The sequence below is a fragment of the Eurytemora carolleeae genome, unplaced genomic scaffold (genome assembly GCF_000591075.1).
Source record: "Eurytemora carolleeae unplaced genomic scaffold, Eaff_2.0 scaffold88, whole genome shotgun sequence".
NCBI lineage: Eukaryota > Metazoa > Arthropoda > Copepoda > Calanoida > Temoridae > Eurytemora > Eurytemora carolleeae.
The window spans coordinates 393,009-409,133 of NW_019396040.1; the positions used below are offsets into that span (position 1 = coordinate 393,009).

Below are 16,125 nucleotides of genomic sequence, written 5' to 3' on the forward strand. Positions count from 1 at the left end.
TAAAGCCCTAATCCTGTGTGTGTATGGGGAGGGGGGCAGTTATCTGGAAAGTTCCGACCAATCGGATGTTTTTTTTCACGAATTTGCATCGATTAGAAAGACAAGTTTTAATTGTTGATGAGTTTAGGCATTGTAAATTAGCGCAAAAGTTGCAACATCTGTTATATTTTCCTCGGGGTTGCATCTCTCTCTACTTTATAGCATTTTAGCATCTGATGGTGCAAGGACAATACTTTAAACCTAATCTTTAGATAATTTGATAAGAGGGTAAATTTAGGATAGTTCGGAAAGAGACTGTAAACATCATTTTCACATGAAAATATTATTTTCACATTTCCCCATCTAATGGAGTTTGACTGGGTCGGAAGGGGGGGGGGGGGTAGTTTTATATTTTTTTTAAATTTTCTAGTAAATTTTTATATCTGTTCTATATTCTGAAAATCTTTGCAACTTGATGTCGTAGATCTTCGATATATTTATCATTGCTAGAGTTTGGGCATTATTTCGTTTTCAGACAAAATGTATGTGAACAAACAAATTTCGTTCCATCACGAAGGATCTAAGATTGTGTAGAACTGTTTGCAATTTATTAAATTGTTCTTTCAAGAACTATTTTAAATCGCTCAGAATAATCTTAATTTTTTTTAAATGGATTTTTTATACACAAAAAAATTATTACTGAAAATACGGGCCATGAAGTCTCAAGGAATATATGTATACTTATTTGTTGGTTTGTTTCCAACAAAAAAAAAACTTTAAAACGGGATCTGAAAGGGTCCAAGTTGTGATTTTAAATACTAATGCAAATTAAAATTTCACCAAAATAGTTTCCCAATTATTCATTATTTACCAAAAAAATGAACATTATTACTTATGATGTGTTTTTAACAACCAAATCCTCTGACATCCTGCGTGCACATCAAACCTTCTTTTGAAATCTAAGCTCTAATGGCCATAAAAATGTGAACTCTAACTACATTAAAAAATCAGGATTGGTAGGGAGTAAAAAAGTCTGTGAAAGATTGATTTTTCTGTCCCCTGCAAGAATATTAGATCAATCTTAATATATTCACTCGTTGGTGTTTGCGGGAAGTGGGGAGGGTGGGGAGGTGATAAGGGCAGCCTCAGTGGGTTCTTTCAATATCCCCAGCCCTTCATCTTATATACTTAATCCTTTACAACCAATCCCCCCAGAATACCTCACGGTACGCCTCCCTTTTTTACCCTGCATCCGCATATTCAGAAATCAGCTTTTAGAGATACAATAATCTTTCTTTATCATTTGGTCCTTTCCATCATCATCTCTCTATTTATCTATACATATATAGGTTAATACAGTGCAAACAAACATATATTTTACCAAGCCTCCCAAACCAGATTTAAAGAACAGTAAGAAATATCAAAAACCTAGTTTAACCACTTCTCTTTTGCACCGAATCAAGTGAAGCGGTTGAAAATTGTCAAACCGGTCTCGCTCATTAAATCTCAGTGACTCAGTGTAAAATGTACATTCAGCTTTTAGAGAGGTAACAACTAGGTCTTGAGAGGCGCTTCATAAAGTATTCAGAGATACAGGGTGAGAGAGAGAAAAAGGCAATTTAGAGAAACTTTAACCAGGGGTGTATATGGGGGGTTTACACCCTTGCACACAAATTGAAAAGAAAAAACGGAACTACAAGAAACATTGAAGGCCTGCATAAATCTTTTAACGTTGTATTAACCTGGAGAATGGAAGTTTTTACCTAGCTGGATCCAGATTTTGCTACTGGCTGCTTTAAATAAACTCCGTAATATCAAGCCCGGTTAGCTGTTATTAATTCTTTCGATTGAATCTGGTTATATATGTAAACATCAAGGGAGCTCAGAACAGTCAGGTTCTTTTATAACTCTCTCCAGTTTAAGCACTATGTCCAAGAGGAACTAACAAGAACCAAAATTCTTCTGTCGGAAATATCCACTCCTTTTCTAGACTTTCTTATTCCATTTGTCATTATTAAGGCGGAATTCTAAGTAAAATATTCTCAGAATTTTGAACGATGAATTTATATTTGAACCTGAACCGTCAATCAGTTGTTGAGTCAGACATTCCTGGCAAAACTAAAATGAAGATACAAGTCAGAAAAAAACTTACTGTTTTTCAAAATTTTTCTAAAATTTTTAATTGCAAAATAAATTGTTAAAAATATTCATTAAATCTTCTCATACTGGGACCAGATTTAATGAAGAGCGAGCCATGGTTGAGCCGCGTATGAGTAGTTCAACCATTTTTTTCAGCTTGAACCAGCGCACATTGAATGCAGGTCCATGGTCCGTGCTTCATAAATTAAAAAATGTGATTGTTTTGAGCGATACTTGTTATTGTAATAAATTTAACAAAATCTATTAAATCATTTCTAACTTTAAACTTTTAAAACTATTTCATTCGCGGTTTCATCAATGCCGTTACATATTCTTGATTTTTTAAAGGGACAGACCGGCTATGTAAGGTAGTTAAACTGAGTATGCAGTGTTGTTGACAAATTTTTTAGGATTCATTTCAGATATATGAAACGTTTCCACAATGTGTAATTACTGAGTGTGAGCGCAAAGTCGACGTTCAAAATCATGAATTTGGGTGGATTCGTTTTCAGAATCGGTTTTTTATTATTAAATAAGACGACGAAAAATATAGTAAAAATTATATAATAAACTTATTAGATATTTAGGAACATATTTTTCAACAGAAATTTGTCAATAAATTGAAGTTAAAATTAATTATTTCCTTTTTCATCATTATATTGAATTTCTTATTTTCTATGAATTTTTCGCAGATTTCTTCAAATTCTTCAAATGTCGTCTTTTTATAAAAATTCAAGAAAATCTTTGTGATTAAAGAGAGATTATAGAAACTAATAATTGAATAAGATTACTTGTTCTTGATGATTAGAGTTAATTTTTATTTTCTCAACCTGTTCCTAAACAACTAATTAGTTTACTATAAAATTTTGTTTACATTTTTTCTCGCCATTATTTAATAATTAAAAAAAAAAACAATTCTGAAAACGTATCCACCAAAAAGTACGATTTTGAATGTTGACTTTGCGCTTAAACTCAGGATTTACAGATCTTTAAAAAGTTTAATATGTCTCTAATGAATCCCAAAGAATTTGTCCAAAACACTGCATTCTCATATTAACTATCTTTAATAGCCAGTCTGTCCCTTTAAGACAAAAGTTAGATTTTTTTTTATCAAAATAGAAGGTATTTGGAAAAGTTCAATCATAATTTTCTTGCATCCTTTTTCCTTCTTCTTTTTCGTCTTCTTATCTGCTTCTAAAATGGCTAATTTACTGTGCAACGGTAAAATCAGAAAAGCAAAAGTTATTCTTTTTCTTATAAAACTTTCTAATTTTGTAATACTTCTGAGAGCAATCATTTTAAAAGAATTTTGGAAATATATTCTGATTTATGCTCGTGAATTTTCAATGCAACCTGGAATGGCTGGAATTATGAGATAAAACTAAATTTTAAAATTAAGAACATAGTTTATGCATTTTAAATAAAGCTTGTTTCTTTTATTTAAAGATAAATATGTGTAGTTAGATCAGAGCAAATAGATTCTAGTTCAATAGAGGGCAACGTAGTGCAGCTGTATTCTTACGTCACAAGTGTAAATTTAGTTTTTGTGTCCGACTAAATTATTAATAATAGTGATAATTTTAGAATTTACAGTACCGAATCTTACAGTAAATAAGTGCAAATTCATGTTTTCTTGATTTTCTGTGTTTACACTTATTTATTTAATCTTTGAAAACATGTCAACTAAAGTGAGAAAATTTCGTTTTCCTTATAATATTTGACACTTGTGACTCGTGCATAATTGGTTCATTTCTCTGTTGCCACCTATTGTAATTGATAATCGTGGTTAAATTTGTCTTTAGTCATGTATTCATTGCTCATTGTTTGTGGCATAGGGCGTTGTGAATTGCCTATAAAAATATGAAAACTGTATTTTTAATCATGAAAATGGGGAATTATAGTCCCCTCCCCTTTTTTAACACATATGTTGCTATTTTCAATAGGATATTAATTGGTCATGAACGTTGTTCTGCTTTGTTTTATATAATAATTAGGCTTTGTTAGACTTTGTTGACTGTACGTTTGCATATTTTCTATTTCCTGACATAATATAAACTATGTAATGTTGTGTTTTCTTTGATAAATGTATGATTGTTAGCATCAAGACGCTTATAATAAAGATAAGTAACAGCTAATGTTTCGGATAGTATTAGACTCTTGCTGCAGACATAATCAGTGGGGAGGGGAATTTGGTTTATGATGCAAGATAAATATAATTTAGACTACGTATAATCAGTATTTGCGTTGATGTTTATGCACAACACGATAATAAAAACATTTCTAATGGCGGGGGGGGGGGGGGCACTGTAAACTAAACAGGAGGAGAAGGTAAAATTTATGCAACACCACTGGTACGACTTTGCGACTTGGTAGATTCTCTAGTTTTAAGCTTACGTTCAAGTATGAAAGAAGTAAATCTATCAGGTTACAAAAAAGATATCTAAAACATTTTTGCTCTTTAAAATAGCTGTTGAATAATAGGAGTTATTATTAAAAACATAAGATTTCATTCTTACGTGTACTTTACTTTAGTTTGACATGGGTAGAGGGGGGGGGGTACAATATCATTAAAGTGAATGAAAATAAAGAGCGCAGAAGGTACACCCATATATATGTGTTAATGAATTATTAACAAGAAGCTATTCAAATAAACCTTGCCCTAGTGCTGTTCTTTTTATTTATTTAACAACTTAATTTACTTATTCATGATAAACTCATATGAAAGAGGAATATGTTAGCGTTGTGGTAAAATTAGACAAAGTAATCGGTGTAAAGGATTTGAATACGATCAAAGTTTGAAACTCATTATAGCAGTTTATGCAACTAACAAATGAAGGAGAAAAATGATAGAAAAATGATTGTCAACGTAATTGCCTGTGATTCTTTTTTAAAAAAGAGATGTTTTTGTCCCCAGGACATGATCGGGTTGTTACGATCGAATCTCGGATTTTTTTCTATTGCGAAAGTTTGGTTTTGTCGGAGCTTTGTATTGATCTGCCATGGGGGTTGTAATTTGGCAGCACATGCATCCGTCTACGCTTCATTTATTCTGAGAGAGGGCTGACAAGATTCCAGCTGCCTAAGGGCTTCTTAGGCCTGACAGATGTAGGAGGATATAGGGGCGGCTGTCAACATCTCTCTCGTAGCGAAAGGGTGCGTGCTTTTTAACTACTGAACAAGAAAGAAGCTTAAAATGGATTGATCCAAGTGAATGATGATGAAGAGAGGAAAGGTTAACAAGAAGGGAGAGTCTATGGTTGCCTGGAGGTATCCAATCCGGGCTTACAAATGATTGGGAGCAATGAGTGTGATGGTTCCTATCTGAAAGGGACCTGTGCCTCATTCCAGTTTATCAGAAAAATTCCTGCACTCTACTATGCTCAGGTTAACCAGATTTGACTTGATTTTGGAACCCCAAATCGAACCCGTGACACCAATCTGGATACCAACACTAGCCACCCCACCCCACTGTAATTCTTGAACGAACACATCAAGGATCCCCCAAAAATTTACTGCCTATCCTCGAACATAGACTGTTCTTTTTCTGTCCGATATAATAAGTTTTACTAATTTCAAATCTGTTTTGCCTGATGTTCTCTTTAAACTATACGCTCTACGAAAAAATATAGACTTTAGTAATCTTTCTTTAGTTAAATGTTTCTGCAAATAGTTTTGTGATTTGATTGCTTGAGGCAGAATTGCGTTGGTCTAGCTTTCAATCTTTCTATCTTTTCTGTCGCAAGATAATATGCCAAGATAATAAACCTGGAATGAACTTCATTTATACCACTCAGTTTGATCCAGTCACTCAAGAATAATTGGGGCTGAAAATATTTTTGACAAATGAGAATTTAGAAAAAAGTTCCGAAAAATGTAGTGCGTTTAATCTTAAAAGATTGGTTATCCTGTATTTCAAATTCATACAATCAATGTTGAGCATTGTTCATCCATTATCTGTTAAAAGCACATTGAGATAATGTTTATGTCCGAGTTTGAAAATTGAAGTTTGTTTTAAGAAATTAAACCAAAACATTTGATGAAAGAAGTATTTGTATTTGTATTTGTGGTTCAATGATTGGTTGTATTTGTATTCCTTGTATTTTAAGTACCATGGTAATCCAATCGATTTCTCTGTGTAAAGTTTCCTTTACATTGTTCTTGGACAAACCTTGTACTGTGTCAATTATGACCTTGCTATTTGTATCAATGAGTTTATTGTACACATTACACAATATTAAAACCTAAGTGAATAGGGGAAAGGTGGGAGTGGGTTAGTAATTAGGTACTGCACGAAAGCTGTTAACACAAAGGATTTTCGATATATTTTTACATCCTCTTCAATTACGATTATTCTTCAGAGATAATTGTGTATTGTGTATATATATTGTATAAATATATTGTGTATTTATGTATTGTGTATATATATATTGTGTATTGTGTATTGTGTATTTTGATTTGTTCTAACTTTATTGAAAGATGCTTTCTTTAACCAATCAGAGCGAGCAGCATCAAACCCGGCAGATGAGAAGCAATCATATTAATCCAATCGAATTCAGGATTTCTTATAACATTTTAAATCTACAGCCGTAGTTTGTACTGCAGTGGTAAATAAATAGTGGGTTTTAACCGATAGGGTTTAGTTTAAACAGGGTATTAATACTTATTGCTATAAATTTGAAATATTAAAATATCAAAACGTATCTTTACTTCGTCTTTTTACATTAAAAATAGTAAAAATATCTCTGCTTTGTTTTTTAATCACAAATTAGAAACCCTTTTAACAATTTTGAATTTTTATCTTTTAATAAAACATTCAAGGCCATTTAAAAAGATACGGCTATGTTTAAAAATCTATCTTTTCTTGACATATACATATAGATTATACAAATTGAACGTCATTTTTATTTTAATTTGCTTTGTGTAGAAAACCTGTTTTAAAAAATTCAAAGATTTTTTAGGATGAAATTAAAGTAAATTACAAACTTTAACGGATTGAAATCTTCGCTAAGTTCCAGGAGAAAATTTTATTGATTAAGTTGCAAACTTTAACAGGATTAAATTAAGTAAAATTGCAGAATAGAATAATTAAATATTGAATAAAAAATTCGAACAATATTGTAGATTACAGTGGTAACAAAAAATACATGGAATAAACTTATTTCGAATTTATTTCAGCTTCGAAGTTATTTATTCTTTGTAGATATATTTACTGTCTAACTAATTTTACCTGAAAGTGGCAGATCTGAACATCAAGAGGAAAACTGTTGAATGTCATCGGACAGATAAAAGTAATTCTAAAAATTTAATTGAGGACAATTTCATAAAAATTAAAGGCGAGAAACTCAAAGTTTACAGTGTTCCTAAACCATAAGTATTGACAAGAAAAAAAACCAAGCTTTCAAGATTTGTTACTTTTGTAGGTATACATATTTTTGGTAACAAATATAATATTGTATGGAGAGTTTTGTATTCTGCTACTGTCCGGCTCTGCATACACCAGCCATAGCTGCATATTTGCACCATCCTTGTTTAGGCAAGGGTGTTTAAATTACGTCAGCATGTTCCTTTGTAGCGGCCATCCAAATTCATTTAAAAAGTAATGTATATATTTTCTAAATGTACAGGGTGATTTTTAATAGTCGATTTTTTTAAAATGTTCATCAAAGCAAAACGAGGTTCAACACAAAGATAATTTTAATATTTATTAACTCGTTATTACAAGACATTTGATAAAGAAATTAATTATCTCCTGCATTGTTAATCTTTCTCGGCTTCCAAACTTCAAACCCAACATTTGGACAATTTGACTTTTTGTACATCACATGGAGGACAAATTTAATATTTTAAAAGCTGGAATCGTAATCTAAAAGATCTTTTCATATATCAAGGGTTTTTTTAAAACCCATCTTAAACCATGATTAAAATTGGAGAAAATGCCGAAAAATGACGTATTTTGGACACTGTTTGACCTGCTTAAGGGAGACCTGTATTTTTTTTTTCTGAGTGTAGCCATTATTGCTTCGGCAATAATCATTTTTAGAAATTGGGGGATTATTTTCTTATTCAATATTGAAAATTTTTCATCCAATTAAGCGCAAATGAAAAAATCGACTTTTAAAAATAATCCTGTATAACATGTTAAATACCTGGTGGCCACAGCGTACATAATTTCCAGATCAGTGTTTAACCAAAGTCCTTCTAGCTTAGACAACACATCCAAGGTCTAAACATGTTACAAAATCATCTTACTTTAAGAAAAATGTTGATACTACACTGAAATAAAACTGTTTTAATCAAGTTGAAAAACTTTTTATTATGTCAGATAAAACAAATTCAAAAGCAAAGAGGTTAAGAGAAATCGAGTTTTTGTCATAAATTCTAATATCCCAATATCTTTCAACCTAGTAGTAAAATTCGGTGATGGGGATGGACCAAAACTCTCTGGGAACAAAGATAAAGAAATTGAAATCGGAGTTTGCGGCAAAAACTCAGTTCCTTACTTTTCCAAACCCAAATATTCCAAATTGAAACATGGCCACTAGGTTACTGAACCCTTCGATATTTAGTTTACATTATTCGTTTAACATTTAATTTTTTTCTAACATCAAAGGCATCGTAAATAGTAACAATGCATATCATTAATCCTCTCTGCATGCGGTTTTCTGTACACTCCATTTTGCAGAATTTCTTTATCCTAATTTCTATTAATCTACAGGGTGTCCCAAAAAACATGGGAATTCAGTGACGAATTCGATATCGTTTTTGTTATGAATTAGCATTGTAATTTGTAATACCTAATTTCAAAAGCCATAATATTATTATGTCTGCTAGAGTTTATTTTATGAGACCGCAATTAGACTGTAAAGATGTGTCTATAATGTCTCCGCATGACGAACAGTGAAGACGGACAACTTTACTCTATTTGTATATTGTAATTTTCTTTATTTACAAAGTACAACCGTATGTCGTCAAAACATGAACAAACAGACAAAAATCTTTCAGATTACAGCTTTCTCAGAAGGTATCACTATACTAAATCAAAGAATTATTTAAAAAGACGATATCGAATACGTCACTGAATTCCCATGTTTATTGGGACACCCTGTATATCTATCTATATACTTTGCTTGTCTGTTTAATTGTTTGTATCCAATAAACGTCTTAACGGCTGAACCGTTCGGGCCCCAATTTTGTGTGGGACTTCACATGTCCCCAGGGAAGATTTATAGATGATGAAAATTTCAAAAATTTGCCTTCAACAAAATTTGATTTGCATTAAATTTTGAAAATACTTGAAATTTTTTATGTTAAATCTCTAATAGTTCTCCTTAAATCTATTTACTTGAAATGTTTTGTTATCATTATTGAAATTAGGTGGAAAAAATAATCAAAACAGCCAAGAGCTATTTTCCACCTAATTGCTTTATACTGTTAATATAATCACCAATTTGTAATTGTAAACTCGTTTTGTACACAGGCACATGTATTTTAGGAATAAACTTAATCTATCTATCTATCTATCTATCTATCTATCTATCTATCTATCTAATCCGAGGACTTTGTTTTGCTTTTGTTTTAAAATGTATACAATTGAATTGAAATAGAAGATTAGCGCGAAGCGCCCTGAAAACCTAGTACATACACCCTTGTCCAATAAACGTCAAAACGGCTGCACAACTTGGGCCCACATTTTGTGTGGGACCTCACATGACCCCAGGAAAAGTTTATAGATGCTTAGAATTACCAAAAGGTGTCTTTGACATTTTTATATTTTCAAAAAAATTTATGAAACCAAAAACTATGAATAAATCCGGAAACTTTTTTTTATTGTTTTTAATGTAAAAAGAGCCACAATTAAGAGTTGAAATAGTGGATGGGCGCGAAGCGTCCTAAAATCCAGGTTGATTACGAAGAACATTGTAAAATGTGAACATATTGAGAATGATGAACGATCCCTTTAAGAAGATAAAATACCGGAAATAATCTTTTAAACTGCAGCAAAGAAATATTTATCTATATTTGGAGAGTTCAGTGCTCGTTAGAAACTAAATCTTAATTAATCCCTGAACTAAGGAGAAATCCAGGGATTAGCCTTTTTCAGATTCTACAGAAAGGGTTTTCAACTAAACTAAATAAAAGAGTCTGTAATAGTATAAATTCAAGAATTTACAAAAATTAAGAAATATTTCCACTTCAGAGGGGGATATCAGTTATTTAGCATTTTTTTGCGTTCTTTAAACGCATAACCACCAGTCACCAGGAAGATTTTTTTGAAACTAATAGAATTAACAGTAATTTAAATTTTTGTGTAAAATATGATTGTGTGCACTGCATTTATGCTGTTTTTCATATTCAGTTAATATTTTGAGTCTAACAGTCTTCAACCTATTCAATAATTTGATGGGTAAACCGTGAGACCCAAAAAAGGTCATATTGATTGGCAATGAATAAAATCACTTGTTAAGATGGAATTTATCCATATTTTTCAAGCTTTTACCTTGAACTCTTTAAGATTGAGTATCTCTGCGTCGGGCAACCAAAACTCCTGATCACAATAAAAACCTGAGATTCTACTTTCTGGACACAGCATTTCAGTTTTTACTTATAGATTAAAATTTACTTTTACTGGAAAATTCAAATCAAACAAGATCTATCAAATATTTTTTATTATTTTGGAGTAAATATGCAAATTCAAGAAAGCTACAAACTTTTTTAATTTAATGTTAGAAGTTCTGGTTTTCTTTCCTTTATAAAAGAAACATCGACAGGAATCCACGTTTCTGCCTCTTCACCTAAATCATCATTATTATCATTATTATTAACATCATCATCTTCATCAACATTGTTATAGAAATAAATATGAAGAAAATCCCCCTTTAAAACTGCAGCTTGACAAAATTGTTAAAGATTTAATAAACAGCTAAAAGTGGTATACACATAGTTCAACTACTGTTAGCTATTCATTAAATTTGGCCCGAACTTTATTTACCTTGCAAAATACCGTATTACAACTTACCTAAGTTCAAAATTATTTTCTCTTTATCCATCACTAGTCGTTTGTCTTGCCATCTTACCACGAAAAATGCATTAAGTGTGACACTGAAGTCCTTGTCGTTTATCTGAATTAAAAAATTACGTCAAAAAAAGGAAAATACGATCTTTTTAGAACACAATAAAAGATGCGTTAAAGATTTTTCGGGTTTCCAGCGAACGAAAACTTTTGAGAAAAAATTTGAAAATTTTCTTTTGCATTTTGTAAACATTTTCGCGAATTTTTTTTCCCTCGCAAATTTTTTTTGGCGAACATTATATATATTTTTAATAAATTTTCCCCTTTTTCCCAGAGATTTCACGAAAAAAGCAAACATTTCCATTTTTCAACGAACGAAATGCAAAATTTTCTAGCTTCTTAAAGGGACTGTATAGGAAAAATGAAAAGGGGTACAGTCTAAAAGCAAATCACTTTAGTTAATGTTTGAAGTGCAAAAGGTTTAAGACACCAGAAAACAAGAGATTGAGACTTGACTTAAAGGGACTGTAAAGGAAAAATGAAAGGGGGTAAAGCTAATCCCTCTAGCTCTTGATCGCGACCCATGAGAGTTCTATCGGAAGATCCTGTCTCTAGAAATTTATATAAAATTGTGTCAAATTTATACGAAAATTCATATATATACTATTTGGTATAGAAATAGTAGTTTCTGATCATATTCAGCAAATATGCAACCAATCTGAAAACGAAGCAATCCCAGAAAAAAACCTAATTGTAACTTAGGTTTTCTCCAATTATTATCTTATAACTTTTATTTTTATCTTTAATAGATATTATTGATAATATTATTTATATGTCTGTATTACGTTACCAGAACTCCCACCAATAAGAGTGCTGTATACTGGTCACGTGAAACAGACGGAGACACATGACCCCTTTACTGCACTTTCATTGGTAGAAGTTCTCGTAACGTAATACGGACGTATAAATAATATTGTCCATTGTATCTATTAGAAACAAAAAAAAATATAAAATAATATTTGGAGAAAACCTAAGTTAAAATTACGTTTCTCTGTGATATCTTCGTTTTCAGATTGGTTGCATATTTGCTGAACACGATCTGTTTTAACCTACTATACAAAATTGTATGTATATGAATTTTCGTATTCATTTGACACAATTCTATATCAATTTTTGGAGACAGGAACATCAGATAGAACTCTCATTGGTCGCGATCAAGAGCTGAAGGAATTAGGTTATAGCCTATACCTCCTTTCATTTTTCCTTTACAGACCCAAGTCAAGTCTCAATCTCTTGTTTTCTGATGTTTTAAACCTTTTACACTTCAAACATTGACTATGAAACATCATTCTGCAAAGTTATAAGGATCAGCAAATCAAAGTTTGCAGCATGTATTCTGTTCCATTGCCGAATAATTTTTTAGAAATTTGTCAAAAATAAATCTTGAAAATTAATTATATACAAAGTGTTCATTGATAAAGGTACATACGTGTTAATGCAAGAAAAAATAGATACAATAACTTGAGTTTCTTTGTACATTATATATTCACCCTCTCCTTGGTTTAATTTGTTGTTTTTCTTTACCGGTCACTTTTTATGTACTTTAATTTGTAGATTTCATAGAACGTTCATAAAAGTTTTTTCTTTGACAATGTAACCAAATTCTTGCAAAGGGGTATTTAAACCAGAGAATTTGAATCAAGTTAAAAAATGAAAAATTTTAAATTCTCTACAAAATCCTAAACAATTTAGTTACCTTTGGAATATCTTTGATGTCTATTCCTACGTTGACCACTGTTTGAGTATCATTTGGAGGATCAAACTAATCAGCCATCAGTTATTTAAATTATAGATTATTATTATTATTATAGATTTTTTGTTAAAGTACATTTTTTGATGGAATTTTAAACATTTTATTATAATTTTAATATAGGTTTCCTTTGAGTAATCTTCTGGTATGCATATGCTTTGTCCCTTTGCACAGAACTTGCTGAAATATAATAAATATTAATAAAATGTTTTTTTTTTATTATTTTGAAACATTTTTATAACATTTTACCGAAACAAGCCGTGTCAACATAAATTCATATTAGCCTTGTTCTTAACAACAAGAGCAGAGGACATGATTTACAGCATTATCTTTTTTTCCATCATTGGGGAAACAGGATGGATAAAATAGTAGGAGACAGTGGCTTTACATTTTTTTCTAACCATAATTTAAGAATAGCAAATTAAATATCCTTATTGCACTGTATAGTCTGTTACGCTTGTAACCTAAGCTTGTACCCAAATGAGCATCGAGCATGGAATGGGTTGAATGTGTATGTTCAGGTTTTTTTAGAACAACAACAACCATTTAATCCACCCGGCGTTCTTAATGACCTAGTCGTATGTTGTTTTATTATTTCCAGATAAAAAGAATGGTTGCCACTATTTTATTTACATAATTAGTTAGATTTAGACTTTCTTGGTTTATATCCCAAAGATTGATAAAACATTTTATCATTTGAAAAGTCTAATAATTAAAAATTTCAAATATATGTGGCCAAATAAATCAAAGAAAAGGACTAAACTACGTAGTACGTATAGTGAATATACAAGATGAATTGAAAACTATGCAAGTCATGTTTATGTATTTGTTTGGTTCAATGGAACTCATATTCAAGTTTAAGGCAGTATGCAATACCAAGATACAAGATAGATAGAAGTATACTTGTATGCAAAACTTTCTGCAACCACACTGAGAGGCATGATAAATAAATGAATAGATCTAGCTTCATATATTCTTATTATACAAACGGCTTTTTTATATCCGTCAAAAAAGATTAACAATGGGTTTCTTTAACTCTTTTTGATATCAACTATCTTTGTGGGATGGCCAAATATTTTAGGTCTCCAGGTTTTATTTTTGAGTTTGAAAACCAAAATATCTTTTTTTATGTTTTTGGTAGTTGTATTCCCCTTTTTATTTATTTTATCATTTTGCAAATTCTGAAGAAAATCTGGGTTTTTCGATATTTCCTGCTATTTCGTTATTTCGACCTATTTCACTTTTTCGAGCTATTTCGTTAAATTTCGAGAAACAATTTCAGGAAAGAAATAAATTAATCAGGGTTTCTTGAACACAAGGTAATTGAATCTTTGCCAAAAACTCTAATTCTCTAATTACTGTATCTTTAAAACGAAATGTAGCAGACCTTAGAGATATTTAAACCATGAATGGTGTTAGATCGAATAATATAGATTCGATCGTAATATAGATATCGAGAGTAAAACATTTGAGTTTGTGGCAAAAACTCAATTCCTTTAAGACAATTTGGTACAGTCGATGGAAATAGGTAACAAACAGACAGACAGGCAAAAAAGAGAAATGTATGCAAAATATATATTTATAGATTAATTCAAAGATGTCATTTATAGTAATTCTAAAACGCACCTCCATGGTGGCACCTTTATAGCGTTTTCTCAAACATATTTAGCATGACACATTTTATTAATAAAAGTAACCAAAATTTTAACCTTGTCTAAGCTATGAATATGTTAATAATGTGATTATTGTTCATGAATAAAATACTGCCTTATCCAATTTCGTGCACAAACCTTGTATTCATGCGTATTCCAATGGCTCAAAAAATCCGCGAACCTTTTTTCTCTCAAAATCAAAAGTTCAGAAAAGCAAAAATGGGTATGTAAATTATTTCTATCCAAAGCTAAAATTTTATAAAGATTGAATCACAAAATCACAGAGCATTCGCAAAATTGTAAAAAGAAAATTTGCAATTTTCAGTTCTGGTCTAATTTTTAAGGCAAAGTTATTTAAATTCTCTAGTTCATTTCTTCTTAGTATATTCTAAAATTTTAAATATACGCTGTTCAGTTGAAACCTGAAGAGCCATCGAAAAACAACTTTTCTTTTAAAAATAGTCTAGAACTGAAAATTGCAAATTTTCTCATTAAAATTTTGCGAATTTTCTGTGATTCTGTGATTCAATCTTTATAAAATTTTTGAGAGAAAAAAGGTCCGCTGATTTTTTGGGGCTATTGGAATACCAAAAAAAATTAAACATTTTTCAAAAAATATTAAAAAGCACCATCCAGGAGAGGTGCACAAAAAAGGTACAAGGAAATGAGTTTTTGCCACAAACTCAAATTTATTCATCCTTATATCTTTGCAATCCAATGTCGTAGACCTTTGATATTTCTGTAAGATCAAATTGTCTAAATTTGAAATATCAAAGGTTTTCATCTTCAAGTTGCAAAGATATAGGTATGAGAAAATTTGAGTTTGCGGCAAAAACTCAGTTCCTTTGCACCAGTTGCCGCCTCCCCCGACATTGGTCCCCTTATAATGTGCAATTCAACGGCATATACAAATCGTCGGTTATTATTTTAAAGACTTTTTTGTATAATGCACATATATGATTGTATAATGAAAAACCTGTTTGCCGATGTTGATAACTGATGTGAGCAGGTCAGACAACAAAGTATAATTCCTGCTTCAATCGATCTCATTTTCTCTATTTCATGTAATCAAGATATTTTGAGATATTTACAATTATTACTTTCCTTAAAAATAAAATAAATACAAATAATTAAGTGATAAACTACAAAGATTATGGGGAAAAGCTAAATTTGTATACTTCTCTTTTAAAAATAGTTAATTCATAAATCTGAAATAATAAGAAAAGTCAATTGAATGCTAATCTAAACTGAAAGAAAGTGTTTTGTTTTCAGGTTTATTAAATTACGGAATTAAACCTACTAGCAGCTCGGAAATTACCTACCAGCTTAATTTGCGTCAGAAGCCATAATTAGTAATCATTATTGAATAGCTTTCTATAATTTGTATGAATGGTATTATTGTGTTTTATAGAAAGGAGTATAATCAGTTCTCAATGAATTTTCGTTTAAATTATATTACTTTTCTGGGAAAATTCTTTACTGTTGTATTTTTGGTATGGTTTGGAAGAAAGTTCTGCCAGTTAAAAACAAGTTTG

General features: G+C 30.9%; 1 protein-coding gene across 1 annotated transcript in view; it reads right to left on the reverse strand.

The window, feature by feature from the left end:
* LOC111700536 (glycine receptor subunit alpha-2) overlaps nt 1–15,748 on the reverse strand; it is a 45,716-nt gene extending 29,968 nt beyond the window's left edge. Inside the window, exons 1-8 of the mRNA XM_023471490.1 lie at nt 15,567–15,748; nt 13,067–13,118; nt 12,885–12,950; nt 11,135–11,237; nt 10,864–10,910; nt 10,616–10,663; nt 8,265–8,341; nt 7,346–7,412 (exon numbers count right to left, since the gene is read on the reverse strand). Of these exons, the coding sequence (XP_023327258.1) occupies nt 7,346–7,412; nt 8,265–8,341; nt 10,616–10,663; nt 10,864–10,910; nt 11,135–11,237; nt 12,885–12,950; nt 13,067–13,118; nt 15,567–15,640 (534 nt within the window). The 5' untranslated portion in view covers nt 15,641–15,748. The remainder of the gene's footprint in view (nt 1–7,345; nt 7,413–8,264; nt 8,342–10,615; nt 10,664–10,863; nt 10,911–11,134; nt 11,238–12,884; nt 12,951–13,066; nt 13,119–15,566) is intronic.
* Between the last annotated feature and the right edge of the window lie 377 nt (nt 15,749–16,125).